Source organism: Oncorhynchus mykiss, chromosome 11 (assembly GCF_057628025.1).
Source record: "Oncorhynchus mykiss isolate SJ-2025 chromosome 11, ASM5762802v1, whole genome shotgun sequence".
In the NCBI taxonomy this organism is placed as follows: Eukaryota; Metazoa; Chordata; class Actinopteri; order Salmoniformes; family Salmonidae; genus Oncorhynchus; species Oncorhynchus mykiss.
This window is the reverse complement of record NC_143032.1, coordinates 71,971,239-71,989,614: the sequence shown is the minus strand read 5'-3', so window position 1 is coordinate 71,989,614 and position 18,376 is coordinate 71,971,239. Positions and strand designations below refer to the sequence as shown.

General features: G+C 40.3%; 1 protein-coding gene across 1 annotated transcript; it reads left to right on the top strand.

The window, feature by feature from the left end:
* Nucleotides 1-1,343: 1,343 nt before the first annotated feature.
* LOC110536333 (small ribosomal subunit protein mS27) lies at nucleotides 1,344-8,794 on the top strand. The gene is made up of 11 exons (XM_021622069.3): nucleotides 1,344-1,458; nucleotides 1,773-1,850; nucleotides 2,285-2,355; nucleotides 2,771-2,829; nucleotides 3,212-3,326; nucleotides 5,595-5,673; nucleotides 6,142-6,257; nucleotides 6,584-6,686; nucleotides 6,946-7,088; nucleotides 7,847-8,020; nucleotides 8,231-8,794. The coding sequence occupies exons 1-11, from the start codon at nucleotides 1,383-1,385 to the stop codon at nucleotides 8,471-8,473; spliced, it is 1,257 nt and encodes a 418-aa protein (XP_021477744.3). The 5' UTR covers nucleotides 1,344-1,382; the 3' UTR covers nucleotides 8,474-8,794.
* The last annotated feature ends 9,582 nt before the right edge of the window (nucleotides 8,795-18,376 follow it).

Sequence of the window (18,376 nt, the reverse complement as noted above, 5' to 3'; positions counted from 1 at the left end):
CATAGGCATTGATCAGCTTCACTTAGGGTTGCCAACTTACTCACTACCAAATAAGGGACAAAAGGTGGCGTGGTGACACGTCGGTGTGGGTATGGTGTTATGGGAATTGGAAAGGCAAAAGGCATTATGAGTTATGTGAGCTAGGCAATTAGCTTTCAGAATGCGATTGTTGTCACTGCTCAATAACTGGTAAACGGAGTGGTGTTTTCCAAAGTTGACATTGGCATTATCTGCTGTATAGGCTGTGATGTGTCTAATATCCAGGTCATGATTTTCCAGGCAGTTCATCAGAGCTTGATGTATGCCATTTGCAGTTTAATCAGTCTTCATAAAAGTAAAGTAACTTGCACTGCACTCCATCAGACACAGAGAAATATCTCATGCACACTGGAAACATTTATATATTTCCTTGTTTGAGGCATCACTGGCAACTGAGAAACACACGGGCTCATCTTCCGTAGGAGTCAAATCATTTTCCGCAGTAGACGTCACGAAGAATGCGGCGATATTGCTAGCACCTTTAGCTAGCGTGGCATTGTGCATTTCTGTGGATGCATGCTGAGTTAGATCACTCTCCTCTCCATGGCCAATTGAGAATTCCTGACGGAATAAAGTACAGAAAGCTGTCGTCGAGTCACCACTGACAGCCTTAACCCACGTCTTTTTTGCTTCCCATTGTTTGCTATAGCTGCACAGTCTTTTCTTTTTTGCCGGTTTATCCATATTTCCTTGATATGCCAAACCGACTGAACAACATAAATTACTTTGCAGGAATTGGCGCGTTTACGCTATTACTGTGATTTGATGAATATACTGGACAAGGGCGATCCCGTATGACACAAACCAATTTAGCCCAATATAAGGGACATCCCGGCTAGTACGAGACAGTTGGCAACCCTAGCTTCACTGGACTTTCCAATAAGAGCAGGGGGGATAGAACCATTTACATAAACATACAAGAGCATAGAAGAACAAAAGATACAGGTTGACGACTATGTGTGAAGAAAAATACTATTGTAGGCAGAAGGCGCTTAAGTAGGGCCTACAGACTGCCGTGAGAAAATATTCTGGCCCAAACAATGGAAGGTACAACACTTGATATTACCAATGAATTAGCCACTGGGGCAATTGACATTGGATGTTCACCACAACAGGCGCTTGAGGCCGTACCAATAAAAGGGGTTCATTCAAATGTTATGTTTGATATCTTAAATTAAACGTATATAGTTACAGTATTTAGAAATATTAACGTAGTTTCTATTTCATTATTATATATTCCGTTTTTTATGGTGTTACGGTCCGCATTACAAATGTATTTGAGCACGGCTCTTTCTCTCACTCAAAATTGTTGCCTCCCTCTGTCATGGTGGTATCGTCCCAAGATGGCAGCCTCCCTGTTGCAACGCTGTTTAGGAGCTGTCAAAGTTATCCATAAATGTGGGACTTACAGTTTTATAGGTACATATTTGTATATGTAAAATATAAGTATTTAAATCAGTAACATTTGCTATCATTGATTCATTTTTTTCCCGAACCATTTTTATCTTTCCAAGCGAGTAGCTAGCAGGCTAGCCATATGGCTAGCTACCTAAAATGAATCCATTCTGACATAACTTATAACTGTCTAAATAAGATGCATCTTCTCCCGTTTGTTCAATACCTTAGTATTTGCTTGTACTGAAATCGTAATTAATTGCATTGTGCATGTTACCTTCAGTTCCAGCATTGTCTACCCAATGTAACTTGTAATCATTATTGTTTATATCCTACAGACAGAAGATGTCTACTTTCAGCAGCATACACAGACACCAAATTATGGGAGGAGAGAGAAAAAGATCATCAAAATCTGGGTAAACTATCCACCCAATACACTCTTTACCAATGATGTATTGTTCATTACTAACCATCCCCTTTGTCACTACCCATCACAACTAATAAAAAGTGGATCTCAAACACAGCTGTCGCACATTAGCTGTCAAGTAAGTGGACATGACATCAGTTGTGTTTTAGTTTTTTGAAACCCATGTGAATATAGAATAGACATTCTGTGCATAAGTACCCGAAGACATAACAACTGTAATTCGATGACAATGTCTATGAGTGTCTGCACCAAATGAACACAGGAGGGCAGTGTTAGCTAGCTACGTATTGACAGTTACAATACTGTGTCATTCATACTGTAAAATGCTTCAAGGGTTGAAATCATATTTTTAAATGGCAGAGAGTTTGAGCTTGGACTAGTTGTTGTGAAAGTAAAGCTTAATGTGAGTATGCCATCCTACAGCATTGATGGCCGCCTTGATGGACAGGATTTATGACCGAAACTTCCCTGTCAGCTCTCTGACAATATCACGGGTAAGAGCATGTTAGAGTGCAGAGAGATTACACCCTTCTAACCCAGATGTCAGCCTGTTTCTCCTTTAGAAAACTGCTTCATTGTCATATCTGGTACATTTAGGCTAAAACAGAATCCGATGTGTTGGCTAAAACTAGGGTTGCAACATTTCAGAAACTTTCAATAAATTCCGTCGTTTTCCCGAAATCCCGGTTGGAGGATTCCTGGAATAAGGGGGGAATAAGAAAGAAATCTGAAATCCTCCAACTAGAATTTCTGGAAAACCAATTTATTGAAAGTTCCTGGAATTGTGCAACCCTTGCCAAAAACAGAATCCAATGGGCACCCTAGTTAATATGATTTATGTTCTGCTCAACCTGTAGTCAAATTAGTGAAATATTCATCCATAATTTTTCTGTGTATTTTCTTTTTCAGTTTGTTGACAACATATCGTCAAGAGAAGAGGTTGATCAAGCAGAGTACTATCTTTATAAGTAAGTCTCATTTGCATGCCCTGTAAAATTATTTATTTTTTAGGGTGTTCACTTCCTGGTCTAAGATGCTTGCTAATCCTCTATGTGCAGACCTCTGTTTTGTCCTAGTCTTTTTTGGCGTGTTTATGTTCAGTCACATGCATGTTTCTTTGTTCTGTGCTGTGTTAGAGCTTTCCTGTTTTCCCCTTCTGTGGAATCTGTTTCTTATGTGATTAAAAGATTTACATGAATATTGTGTTGCAAGCGTATAGATTAAGAAGCGATTACACTTCACTTGACCCATCTATCATAAAGGCATCATAATAATTACATAACAAAAGTCATAAACATTCATGTCTTGTTTGTTGTTGTTTTTTAATGTTTGAACATTTCTCTCCTGTAGATTTCGCCACAGCCCAAACTGTTGGTACCTCAGAGACTGGACCGTCCACAGCTGGGTGAGACAGTGTCTCAGATACGGGGCCAGAGACAAGGCCTTACACACCCTCAAGAACAAGGTAGAGAACATTATGCCGAGCAGAGCCATAGAAAAAAGGTTCCACAAACTGTCCTCCATTTTGGCGCACAACCTTCCATGTTCATACCATTCTTTTTTATTCTTTTTTTATTTAGCCTTTATTTAAACAGGGAGTCACATTGAGATTAAAAATCTATTTTACAAGAGAGCCCTGTATACATCACAATAAAAACAGAATAATAAAACATACACTTCAATATGTGTATTTATTTTTTTATTTCACCTTTATTTAACCAGGTAGGCCAGTTGAGAACAAGATCTCATTTACAACTGCAACCTGGCCAAGATAAAGCAAAACAGTGCGACAAAAACAACAACACAGAGTTGCACATAAACAAACGTACGGTCAATAACGCAATAGAAAAATCTATGTACAGTGTGTGCAAATGTGAAAGAGTAGGGAGGTAAGGCAATAAATAGGCCATAGAGGCGAAATAATGACAATTTAGCATTAACATCGGAGTGATAGATGTGCAGATGATGATGTGCAAGTAGAACAATGTAGAAAACAATGTAATTCAGCACACAATAATAAAATAAATATATTTAATAAAAGCAATCACATTCAACAACATAATCAATAATGTAAACTGCCTGAGTGGCACCACACATGTAACTGCAGTGAACTCTGCAGATTGTTCCACAAATTATGTGCAAAAAAAAAAAAGATTTTCCCAAATCTGTGGAGACTGAAGGGATCTCTAATGTTGTCCATTCCTGAGAACGGGTTTGGTAACTTATTAACTTAATTAAGGAAGTTACATATGTTTGGTGGTGGCAGGTAGCCTAGTGGTCAGAGCGTTGGGCCAGTAACCGAAAGGTTGCTAGATTGAATCCCTGAGCTGACAAGGTAAAACTCTGTCGTTCTGCCCCTGAACAAGGCAGTTAACCCACTGTTCCTAGGCCGTCATTGTCAATAAGATTTTGTTCTTAACTGACTTGCCTAGTTAAATAAAGGTTAAATAAAAAAAAATATGGAGGCAATTTCTGTAAGATTTATTTGTAAATAAATAAAAGAGAACGTAGCTCTTTTTACAGACATTTTTATACAGACTAAAATGATAAAAGTCCTACAATTGTGCTGTGATAAAACATATTGTGGAATGTTAGACTGTGTCCAAGGGTATCAAAACAGGTTGCCGCATGTAAACAATATCACCAACATCCAATACAGGGAGAAGAGTTGTTTGAACAATCTTTCTCCTATTATCAATATGAGGCATGATTTATTTCCATATAAAAAAAAAACATATTGGATCTAAGCTTCTTAGTCAGATTTTCATATGCGTTACCAAGGACAACTTGTCATCAATCCAGACACCCTGGGTTAGAGCCAATTTCAGCTCCATTTGTTGCGCAAATATGCAGGTCCTCAGGGTCAACATTTTGTGACCTAGAGAACAGCATGAGCTTGATTTTACTTGTATTTAACACTAATTTAAGATCTGTAGGGAATTTCTGAATTGAATCAAAGTCATGCTGAAGTTCACGAATGGCCTGCTGCACCAAGGTGGCACAGGACCACAAAACTGTGTCATCTACATAGAGATGAATGTTACAAGTATTAACAGTGTTTCCTATGTCATTAATATACAAGGTGAACAATAATGGACCCAAAATAGAACCCTGAGTTACACGTTTTTGAATCTCAAGAAATTCAGATTTAACCCGATCTTCTTCAGCAAAACTGAAATGGGGCGATAGTTGTGGAGATAATTATTCCCCCACCCTTATGGAGTAGTAGCACATATGTGGATTTCCATGCTTTTGGAATACTTCCTGGTAACAATGTTAAATAAAACATGTGGGATACTGAGCCAGCAATAAAGGGAGCTACACGCCTAAACAGACCAGGCTTCAAATGATCAGCCCCTGTGGATTTGTTTTGTCTAGTGTTAGCGAAGCATCCAGGACTTCATTATCAGTGAATTTCCAAAAAGAAAACTGAACAGCATTTTCATTATCATTCAATAGATTTTCACCATCAGCATCCAAACTACACTTTTAAAGAGCTGGCTTTGAAATGCATTCAAATGTATAGCCTGCAGAGAAAAAAATGGTGATTAAACGCATGAATGAACATAAAATCCGTGGCATTCTAACTACAGTTGTATTGTCCAATACATGGTGCCTGTTGAAAACCTACATTCTAAAGAACCTCCATTTCTGAGGTTGACTATAATATTGCCGGGGGTATTTTTTATTTTATTTTATTTTTTAAATTACCATTCTCTGTTTCTGTATTTAGGTGCAATATGGAATGTTCCCAGATGATTTCACGTTTAACCTGCTGATAGATTCCTTCATTAAAGATGAAGACTTCAAAGGTGAAGAGTCTGTGACGTCTGAAATTATTATTTGTCAAACTGTAAAGTTATCCCAGGACCCCTTTGGAAAAACTCAGTTAAACTCAACGAAACCAATAATGTACACTAGCGTTCAAAAGTTTGGAATCACTTAGAAATGTCCTTGTTTTTGAAAGAAAAACTATTTTATTGTCCATTAAAACATCAAATTGATCAGAAATACAGTGTAGACATTGTTAATGTTGTAAAGGACTATTGTAGCTGGAAACGGCTGATTTTGAAAAATGTTTACTAATCCAAGTTTATAATTTTAAAAGACTAATTGATCATTAGAAAACCCTTGTGCAATGATGTTAGCACAGCTGAAAACTGTGGTGCTGATTAAAGATGCAATAAGTGACCCCAAACTTTTGAACGGTAGTGTATATTCTATATTCACACGGATAATATGTACCTTAAAACCTAAAAAGGTTTGGTCTTCTTCTGTAGGTGCCTGTTCTGTCGTGGAAGAGGTGATGCTTCAGGAGTCTTTTGATCTACCATCAACACAGATCCTGTCCATGTATGCACTGAGCAGTTACCTAGCAACCAAACCAGAGCTCAGTGTAAGTAAAGTAGCATTCATTGCTTGGTACTGTATGTGCACCAACATGTTTGGAGAAGTTATCGTGCCAAAGTACAGTTGGAATGTTTGGATTGTGTAGAACTGAACGATTGTTGGAAACTTAAGGAGGACATAATCTTATTTATGTAGATAAGTTAAGTCTGATCCCAGCACAACATCATTCCCATAAAAAAATATGCATATGCCGGAGTTTTGAATTCAGCAGCAACAGTTTTTTTCTGTCTAAATTAGTTATTATGCTTTTTGTAAACGTTGTGCTTGTGCTGTCTGATGTGTGTGGTGTGTGTGTTTGTTGGTTCACTACAGGTGTCAGAGCAGAGGGCTCTGGGAGCAGCACTGCTGATATGTGGTTTGAAGCAGGACAATTCTACAGGCCTCAGTGCTCAACTGTTGGGTTGTGCTCTGCTAGGTATGTGTTCCTCCAGTCATACCACAGACCTGGGCCTAAATCAAGTCCTTCCTCATGTTCCTAACCCTTTGGTGATGGCAGGAGGAGGTTTTCTCTCAATTTCTCAAGAATCCCTTCTCTTCATCTTCTTGTCAAACATCATTGAAGTCAACCTCTCTCTCTCTCCATGCCACATGGTTTTTGCCCTGGTTGTCATGTTGTGCTGATCAAGTCTCTGATAGTTTCCTCTCCCTGCTCCTCTCTCTTTGTCTGTCTCTAGGTAAGGTGGAGATGGCGGCTGGGATCCATGCTGTGTTCAGGGGCATGCCTCTGATGTGGACCCCAGGGTATCTGGGCCGGGCCCTGGCCATTATGGAGAGAGTAGCTGCCACTCCTGGAGATAGAAAACTATCAAAGGATGCCGTACGTTGCCTACTTACCAATACATGTCTCAGTGCTGTACTTTCTGTAATTCTTCAGTTACTGTCTCACACTAACAACATTGTTAGTAACACATTACACATGTATAATAGTAACTCTTTGTAAAGCGTGCAACACGAGTAAGAAGCATGCAGTTTATACTGTAACAGAGCTTATTGTTAGCAATTTCAGTTAACTCATCAAATAACACAATTACCATATGACACAAACCTGGTGGCAGTAGAAAGCTGTTATTGTCCAGGTAAGATGTATGACGCAGTCTTTCTCTGCAGGGCTTAGTCATATCTGTGTTATTTACACCCTGACACACGTCAGTGCACCCTGGTGCAGCACTCTTCTAGCCCTGTCGAGTTAAATAGTTCAACTCTGAACAAAGTAATGTGATTTATGGGAGTCTGGAGCCCAGGGGAAATCTGTAAGAATCTGTCCTTTGGGCACCAAACCAGGTTTGCTAGAAAGCAGGACAGTGTCAGACCTGATGGCTCTGTGTAGGTCAGGACGGACAGGACCTATTAATTGTGTGTCATTGTCTGTTTGCGTTTGTTTGTTTTCATGTCTGTCTTTTGTCCTGATGGACTTCTGAGAGGATGCTCCAGTGTGGCTTCGCTTCGCAAGTTATTGTGTCTGTCTGAGTGCAGGTCCGGCGGTCCCAGTTGTGTTTTTCCTTACGTGTGTGTGTGTGTGTGTGTGTGTGTGTGTGTGTGTGTGTGTGTGTGTGTGTGTGTGTGTGTTTCTCTTAGGTTGATTACCTGGGGGGGCTGCTACAGGACCTCTCCTCTGCTTTGGACTCCAAGTCCTCTTCTGTTGAGGACGAGTTAGGAGGAGAGGAGGAGGGGAAGAAGGAGGAGGAGGATGAAGATGAAGACGACCAGGCAGAGAGAGAAAAACTACCGCTCTATGCCAGCAGGTTCAAGGTAGAGACTGGGCAAAGATCTATCAGTCAAACAGGGAAAGAGTGTGTATGGACAGTGCGTGTATGTTGTGTTATGATTACAGATTTATCATTTTGAGAAGGTGAATAAATTGCTATTAAGCACTCTTAGTCTATAACAACAGTTACACTTAATCACTCCTTTTCCCTAGACCCCATTTCTAACCACCTCCTCTCCTCTGACCGTGTGTAGGAGCTGAGTGGGCAGCTCCAGTCTGGGGGTAAGGTGGACCCTAGTCCCCTGCAGGTGCTGGTCTCCAGCCTGGTCCAGCAGGGCCTGGCCTCAGCAGAGGGCCCTGACATGGAGCAGTACCAGAGGAAGGTACGGGAGTGGGAGGCAGAGAGGCAGCAGCTCATCAGAAGAGAGAAGGAGATGAGGGAGAGGGCTGAGGAAGAGAGAGAGGCCCGTCAGGCAGCCAAGGCAGCCGCACAATAGCGCTGAACACACAGCTGGATGGTGTTCATGGTGCATTCCTTGCAGTGTATACCACCACAAAGCATCAATACATATTACTGGTACTTTTTCATAACCTGTGGGGTCTCTACATCGTCTGCAGTGAAACATACATGAAAAGTGAGGGTCGTTTTTGAAATATATAATATAATCTGTTGTCTCCTGAAATCAGTTTATTTCATGTAACCTTTTTGTTGGTGTCTTTTGTACAAATGCCATTCACAGTTTAGCAATGTACCGTGAACAAGATGTCAACTCCCCATGATAGAAGTTTGTCTGTATTAAATTATCATGATCAACAAATAATGATGATTCTTGACTTGCTTTATACTCAAATATGAACAAATCAGAGAGTTTCGTTTGTAGTTACATGCATTGTTACACATAAGACTCGTAACCTCTATTTCATCCTTAGCTTCGTTTTCTTGAGATTTCTGAGTTTTCTTCGAAAATATGTGGTATTTCCTCTTGTGGACAGCAACTTGATGTTTTTGGTCTAGCTCCAGTCTCGTGATTGTTAAGCCTGATGGCCACTATGACCTCATGTAAGCAGAAAAGGAGGAAAGCGGGGGAAATCATGGCTTCACATCCTCCCACTCCCTTTCCTCTCTTCTCTCAGAATGAGGTGTTTGTGAGAGCACATGTAGACCTTTGTGTGTGTGTGTGGGGGGGGGGGGGGGGGGGGGGGGGGTTATACAATCCTAGGGGAGCTGATGACTGATCTAGGGAGAACAAAGTTTGTTCTTTACACAGGCGTGAATACAGTTGAATTTCTTAGCCTTATCCTGTCGGCCATTGCCACAAAGAAAAACACACCGTCGCAGATCCAGATCGTAAGTGAATTGCTTGGCCCTTGTTTAGAAGTTGACAGGTCTTTATGTGTCGTCTGGAAATCGACAGTATCAACAGTGGCATAACAGTAACGTAAGAAGACTAAAGTATCTTAGTAAACTTTAATAGACGTCAACTAACTGCAACAGGCTACTCAAATACCACAGGCTCAATTATTACTCAATTACCACTCAGTATTTCAGGCTAGGCTATCCCTGTTATTTTTTGTTTGAGGGAGATAAGTAATCAATGAGGAAAAAGAAGTGGCTCACAATGTGTTCATTCCACATTATGCTATTGCCCATTCATGGCATGGGCTTGGGAAACTGCCTGCTATGCAGACTAAGATGAATATAAGGCACAAATACTTTGTCACAAACGAGCCATTGTTGTCTTGAGGCTGTTGTTTTGAGGCTCCACATTGACTCCCTGAGAGTTGGAATGTCTCTAGTTAGAATGATCTTTATTTGCTAAAAATAGTTATATTCTACGAGAGTAGAATTTTCCATTTGTAAATGGCCAAGTCTCGGATCTGTTCAATTTAAGTTAAATAGAAAAGTAGAAAGCACACTTGCTTTTATTGAGAGCTAAGAGGATCTGAAAGTGTGTATTAAATATTCTACTAGTTTATCAATGTATCTTACAAAAAAATACAAATTTGCACTTTCTCATATATGCGAAATAGACGACCCATGAATGTAAACCTTGTCCCAAGCATCCCTCATCTCTATCAGAGTATATAATGATCTTTAGATTTCACCCTTCCTACGTGCAATATGTGCTCTCACATTTAGCCCTTTCCCAAAAACAGTGTTACATCTAATCATGTTGAAATGGCCAGATGACCCTGTCTTCATGTGATAGGGTTATGCATAATCAATACAGTGAGAATAGAGACCTCACTGATCTCCTGGCAATGTACAATTTCTGCTTTGATCAGCATTACTTTAGAGGGAAATTATGGCCAGGTCATCATGGTTAGTTGATGGTTCATTATACTTTAGTGAGGATGACTAATATTCTATCAAAGCTTATCTTATCTCACAATGATTCCATTTCTCCTAACCTAAGGCCAACAAAAGACTCCTTTTGGGAACATCCGTCATTTCTGTTTAGAAGTCTTTTCTATCTCTTTGGTAATTTTTTAAAAGCATTTTGGCTCAATAAAGTATAGGCCTACTATGGAACATTCAAAAAAAGAAACTTTACTTGTCAAACACAATTTTAAAAATAAATGTGACATTTGGGTCTCAGGCTGTCCTTCCACCAGGTGTGCAAGCAGCGAGTGAAATGAAGCCAATCAGCGTGTCTGATAGTCAGGAAGTCTCTTATTCAGGTCACTGGTTATTGGAAGCTCTGACTGCGATGGTTGAAGTGCACTAAAAGCCTCAGGTTTGGGGTTGTGTCTAATTTGGAACGGTAATGTAGTCCCAAATAACTGGCCATACGTGGCTCAAACTCTGTCATGGTCTGTTTGAGAACACTAACAGCAAATTGAGTAGAGAGGATTGCCTAGGAAGGAGTAACCATCAATAATGTTCCATGTTTGAAGTGTGGTGCTGATATACAGTACCAGTCAAAAGTTTGGACACACCTACTCATTCAAGTATTTTTATTTATTTTTACTAATTTAGTGAAGACATCAAAATGATGAAATAACACGTGAAATCATGTAGTAATCATGAAGAGCTCCCGAGTGGTGCGGTGGTCTAAGGCACTGCATCGCTGTGCTAGAAGAATATTACAGACCTTGGTTTGAGTCCAGCCTGTATCACGATTGGCCCCGGGTAGGCCGTAAATGTGAATTTCTTCTTAACGGACTTGCCTGGAAATTCAAAGTGTTAAACAAACTAAAATAATTTTAGATTCTTCAAAGTAGACACTCTTGGCATTCTCTTAACCAACTTCATGAGATAGTCACCTGGAATGCATTTCAATAAACAGGTGTGCCTTGTTAAAAGTTCATTTGTGGAATTGTTTTCCTTCTTAATGCATTTGAAACAATCAGTTGTGTTGTGACAAGGTAGGGGTGGTATACAGAAGATAGCCCTATTTGGTAAATGACCAAGTCCATATTATGTCATGAACGGCTCAAATAAGCAAAGAGAAATGACAGTCCATCATCACTTTTAAGACATGAAGGTCAGTCAATCTAAAACATTTCAAAAACTTTCAAGGTTTCTTCAAGTGCAGTCGCAAAAACCATCAAGCAATATGATGAATCTGGCTCTCATGGGGACCACCACAGGAAAGGAAGACCCAGATTTACCTCTGCTGCAGAGGATAAGTTAATACCTCTGCTGCATCACATCAGGCTGTGATTGGGAGTCCCAAAGGGCGGTGCACAATTGGCCCAGCATTGTCCGGGTTTTGCCGGGGTAGGCCGTCATTGTAAATAAGAATTTGTTCTTAACTGACTTGCGATACTCCATCCCATCTGGTTTGCACTTAGTGGGACTATCATTTGTTTTTTGACAGGACAATGACCCAACACACCTCCAGGCTGTGTAAAGGCTATTTGACCAAGAAGAAGAGTGATGGAGTGCAGCATCAGATGACCTCGCCTCCTCAATCACCCGACCTCAACCCAATTGAGATGGTTTGGGATGAGTTGGACCGCAGAGTGAAGGAAAAGCAGCCAGTAAGTGCTCAGCATATGAGGGAACTCCTTCAAGACTGTTGGAAAAGCATTCCAGGTGAATCTGGTTGAGAGAAGGCCAAGAGTGTTCAAAGCTGTCATCAAGGCAAAGTATGGCTACTTTGAAGAATCTAAAATTTTGTTTAACACTTTTTTGGTTACTACATGTTCCATATGTGTTATTTCATAGTGTTGATGTCTTCACTACTATTCTAGAATGTAGAAAATGGTTTAAAAAAATAAAGAAAAACCCTTGAATGAGTAGGTGTGTCCAAACTTTTGACTTGTACTGTATTTCCAGTGGTGTTTTAGAACAATGCAGATAGAAATGTAATAAATAAGGCGTCAAAATGCTCTATAGCACACAACATGAGTTCATCAATGTTCTATTAAATACATTTCTACTGTATCTGAACTAATATACATTATAAAACATACTGTACATTAAAGTGCTTGTCTAAAGGAATGTTGTATGTCGTCCTGTTTCAATATGTTTTCTGATATGACACATTTAGTGATGGCTATTTAGAAACTGTGAGAAAACCTCTTGACTTCTGAAGAGTGTTCCATCACCCCTGTAGAAAACTCAGTGTTCCCTCAAACGACTGTAGTGCTGGTCCTCAAAAATGCTTCATCAACAAATGCTCATGTTATTCTATTCCTCCCCTGTGCTGCTTGTTTTCTGGAATTACAAATTGAAGTTCCCAGAACTCTTTTCTCTCTTGATTTCTAGATGTGACGTACAGATTTGTATTTGTATTTATGAAGGATCCCCATTAGCTGACTTGGCAGCAGCTACTCTTCTTGGGGTCCAGATGTAATGGGAAGGGAAAATGTTCTGCAGCTTGTGACATGACAGCATTTCCCCTGTGTGTGCTGTGTCTGTAAATACTTTAAAACATATTATAGGATAAGATGCTGCAAGGGTATGTTTTTGTTGGCTAAGCAACTCGCAGTGCTGGTGTCTCTGGAGAGAAGTGTTTATTAATCTAAAGTACTTCATCAAGAAAAATGCTGCATACTTAACAATTTAAAGCCCGCTAAAGATTCATGAGAGCAAATAAGATCGAACTGATTTGTTTTGAGGGTTTGCAGACGTGTTGTTATGTTTATACAGAATATTTCACAAACATGGCAAACGTGAAAACATTAAATCTGCATTTACAAATGAGATTACTCTCATTGCTCTCTAATTTCTCTCTGTATTCCCCTTCTTCCAAAAACAGTAGCCTACATAAACAGTATCTCCTGACTGGTAGTAGGATCTGACAGAAGTTCCTTCAGCCTCCAGACATGGCCTGAAATTAAACACATGCCTTTGAAGTCATTCAATTCAAACCAATGAATAACCTACTACTTCTAAACCTGTATAGCTACAGCTTTAATAACTGGATATACAAACAATGGTGTGAAGGTTGTGAAAAGAGAGCTTTGATGAAGATACTGTCTGAGTGACCGTACAGTAAGTATGAGTTATGAGGGAGCCCTCAGACTCTGGGGACACAGCAATTCTACTGCCCTTCTGACGTGGTCATGGTATACAGTACCAGTCAAAAGTTTGTACACAACTACTGATTACAGGATTTTTTTCTTTATTTTTACTATTTTCTACATTTTATAATAATAGTAAATACATCAAAACTATGAAATAACACATATGGCATCATGTAGTAACCAAAAAAGTATTAAACAAATCAAAATAGATTTTATATTTGAGATTCTTCAAAGTAGCTACCCTTTGCCTTGATGACAGCTTTGCACACTCTCACTGGGCAACATTGAGAGAGAGGTAGGGCTACAGTACTGTAGCAGTATGTAAACAAATTAACCTTTTTACATTTGAGGAAGTAGAGTACAATCACAACACTGAATCTGACTAAGAGTGGAACTAGCAAATATAGTTGAATGAAATAATCATAAAATGATTTATAGACTAATTAGACATACTGTACAACCTGTGAGATGGGAAAGAAAGGGAGGTAGTGCTGGGTCTCGATAAGAGACTTTATTGAAAAGGCTTACTTACTTAACCTGATTAATGGGTTTATTAAACTAAATGATTCATGTATTAGAATGGCGCCGAAGGAGATTGCTGCCGTTTTATGATCCTGTAACCCATTGTGCTATTGTGTATGTTTTTCACGTTATTTGTAACTTATTATGTACATAACGTTTCTGCCACCGTGTCTTATGACCGAAAAGAGCTTCTAGATATCAGGACAGCGATTATCCACCCTGTACTGGAGGAATACATTTTCTTCAACGAGTCGGACGGATGGGAAGGATTTACTTCAGACGCCCGACAAGGGCCTCGTCCCCGTCATTCGCAGGAGAAAGAGACGGAGGTATCGGGGACGAAGGTCCGGGTGCCTTGTAAGGATCCTTCGCTGAGAGGGTAATCTACCGTTACCATCAGTCCTATTAGCCAACGTACAATCAATCGATAATAAAAATAGTCAAACTATAATCACGTATATCCAACCAACGGGACATTAAAAACTGTAATATCTTATGTTTCACCGAGTCGTGACTGAATGACATGAATCCCATACAACTGGTGGGTTTTAAGCTTGTTCGGCAGGATAGAACAGTCTATGTATATTTGTAAACGACAGCTGGTGCACGAAATCTAAGGAAGTCTCGAGGTTTTGTTCACCTGAGGTAGAGTATCTCATGATAAGCTGTAGACCACACTATTTTCCAAGAGAGTTTTCATCTGTATTTTCCATAGCTGTCTGTATACCACCACAAACCGATGCTGGCACTAAGACTGCACTCAATTAGCTGTATACGGCCATAAGCAAACAGGAAAACGCTCATCCAGAGGTGGCACTCCTAGTGGCCAGGGACTTTAATGCAGGGAAAATCTAATCCGTTTTATCTCATTTCTACCATCATGTTAAATGTGCAACCAGAGGGGAAAAAAACTCTAGACCACCTTTACTCCACACACAGAGACATGGAAAAAGCTCTCCCTCTCCTTCCATTTGGCAAATCTGACCATAATTATATCCTCCTGATTCCTGCTTACAAGCAAAAACTAAAGTAGGAAGCACCAGTGACTCTGTCAATAAGAAAGTGGTCAGATGAAGCAGATATTAAGCTACAGGACTGTACGGCTTGCACAAACTGGGAATAGGTTCTGGGATTCTTCCAATGGCATTGAGGAGTACACCACATCAGTCAATGACGTCGTCCCCACAGAAACTGTACGTACATACCCCAACCAGAAGCCATGAATTACAGGCAACATCCGCACTGAGCTAAAGAGTAGAGCTGCTGCTTTCAAGGAGGGGACTCTAACCCGGATCTTATAAGAAATCCCTCTATGCCCTCCGACGAACCATCAAACAGGCAAATCATCAATACAGGACTGAGATCGAATCATACAACACCGGATCCGACACTCGTCGGATGTGGCAGGGCTTGCAAACTATTACAGACTAAAAAGGGAAGCACAGCTAAATTACTTCTATGCACGCTTCGAGGAGAGCAACACTGAAACATGCATGAGAGCTTCAGCTGTTCCGGACGACTGTGTGATCACGCACTCCGTAGCCGATGTGAGTAATACCTTTAAACATGACAACATTCACAAGGCCGCAGGGCCAGACGGATTCCCAGGACGTGTATTCCGAGCATGCGCTGACCAATTGGCAAGTGTCTTCACTGACATTTTCAACCTGTCCCTGACTGAGTCTGTAATACCAACATGTTTCAAGCAGACCACCATAGTCCCTGTGCCCAGGAACTTTAAGTTAACCTGCCTAAATGACTACTGACCCGTAGCACTCATGTCTGTAGCCATTAAGGCTGGTCATGGCTCACATCAACACCATTGTCCCAGAAATCCTAGACCCACTCCGATTTGCATACTACCCCAACAGATCCACAGATGATGCACTCTCTATTGCACTCCACACTGCCCTTCCCACCTGGACAAATGGAACACCTATGTGAGAATGCTATTCATTGACTACAGCTCAGTGTTCAACACCATAGTGCCCTCAAACCTCTTTACTAAGCTAAGGATCCTGGGACTAAACACCTCCCTCTGCAACTGGATTCTGGACTTCCTGACGGGTCGCCCCCGGGTAGTAAGGGTAGGTAACAAACACATCCGCCACGCTGATCCTCAACAAGGGGGCCCCTCAGGGGTACGTGCTCAGTCCCCTCCTGTACTCCATGTTCAGTGATGACTGCATGTCCAGTCACGACTCCAACACCATCATCAAGTTTGCTGATCACCAACAATTATGAGACAGCCAATAGGGAGGAGGTCAAAGACCTGGCCGTGTGGTGCCAGGACAACAACCTATCCCTCAACATGAATAAGAGATGATTGTGGACTACAGGAAAAGGAGGATCGAGCACGCCCCCATTCTCATCGACGGGGCTGCAGTGGAGCAGGTTGAGAGCTTCAAGTTCCTTGGTGTCCACATCACCAACAAACTGTCATGGTCCAAACACACTAAGACAGTCGTGAAGAGGGCAGGACAAAACCTATTCCCCCTCAGGAGACTGAAAAGATTTGTCAAGGGTCCTCAGATCCTCAAAATCTTCCACAGCTGCACCATCGAGAGCATCCTGACTGGTTGCATCACTGCTTGGTTTGGCAACTGCTCTGCCTCCAACTGCAAGGCACTAATTAGGGTAGTGTGTATGGTCCAGTACATCACTGCAACCAAGCTTCCTGCCATCCAGGACCTCTATACCAGGTGGAGTGAGAGGATGGTCCTAAAATGTGTCAACGACTCCAGCCACCCTAGTCATAGACTGTTATCTCTGCTACCAAACGTCAAGCGTTACTGGAGCGCCGGGTCTACCCCCAAGCCATAAGACTCCTGAACAGCTAATCAAATGGCTACCCAGTCCCCTCTTTTACGCTTCTACTACTCTCGGTTTATTATCTATGCATAGTCACTTTAACTCTACGTACATGTACATATTACCTCAATTACCTCGACTATCCAGCGCATATGACAAATAAAATTAGATTATTCACAATATAAAACCCCAATTCAGTATGTTATACATTGGTTCCTAAAACACTCAACTAAATATATCTGTCTCCACAGGTTGATACCACAAGCACCTGTTTCCACTGTGTGCCAGTAAGTGGTCAGGAAAGTGAAGCATAACTGTTCCCGATGGCTGTCCAAGGAACTTGGGCACTACTATGTTAATAATTACACTTCATGCACTTGTTTACATGTTTAATGATTCACAGTAAAGGCTGCTCATTCCTCAGAATCTAAACAAGGTGGCTGGATCCTAGCTTGAGATGCCCATGTGAAATTAAAATGTTAATGTAAATCTCCCATTGACGTCAGTGCATAATTTACAAGAGTGTGAGTTACCTGTGAATACTCCAGATTCAAGGTGCAGAGCAACTATCACTGAAGGAGATTGTGTGACTACCGTGCGAATGGAACCTACAGGTTTACTCTACCATCGAGACTATAAAAATAGCTGGTAAAATACACAGAGAATTTCTCCAAATGGTGAAAGGAAAACACACGAACAGTGATTCACAGTGAGTCATAGTTTGAGAACAGAAAACACATGAAACGGGAATAATCGTTCGATACAGGTCATCATATGCCTAGTTTAGAATTCACTCACATTCAATTTCCTTAAAAAATGTTTTTACTGAATGTTTCATTAGCTTATAACATTATTTGTTTTCCATTCTTTGTATCTTAAGTGCTACATGTTTCCATCAGACATATCAGACTTTATGTACAAGAATCGTGAAAAACATATGAATTTTAAGGGTTCATAGTTGTTTGACAGATGTCATAATTTGAGAACAGAAAACACATGAAACAGGAATAATCGTTCGATACAGGTCATCATATCAGTCAGTATCAGGTCAGTTTCTAATTCAATTTTTAGACATTTTTTTACTATATCTTTCATTACCTTTTCACATTCTTTGTATTCTGTTCTATGTATCTTAAGTTCTGCATGTTTCCATCAGACATAACAGAATTTGTGTCACAGAATCATGAACAAATATACATTTTAAGGATTTATAATTGTCAGGTTTGCAGAGTGGTCTAAGGCGCTAGACTCAAGTTGAGAATCCTTCCTAGTTTCAGGGGTTTGCTGGTCTTCGAATGGAGGTGAGGGTTCTAAGCCCTCTTCTGACACAGCTTTTGCCTTAAAATGGTAGCTCTCTGTCAATACAGAATAAATTTTCCAAATGGTGAAAGGACAAAAAATGAACAGTGATTAATAGTTTGATAGATGTCATAGTTTGAGAACAGAAAACAAATGAAACGGGAATAATAGTTCAATACATGTCAACATATGCCTAGTTTAGAATTCAATAAGTTACTCAAATTCCATTGAAAAATGTTTTTTACTATATCTTTCATTAGCTTTTAAAATTTTTTGTTTCTTTTTCTTTG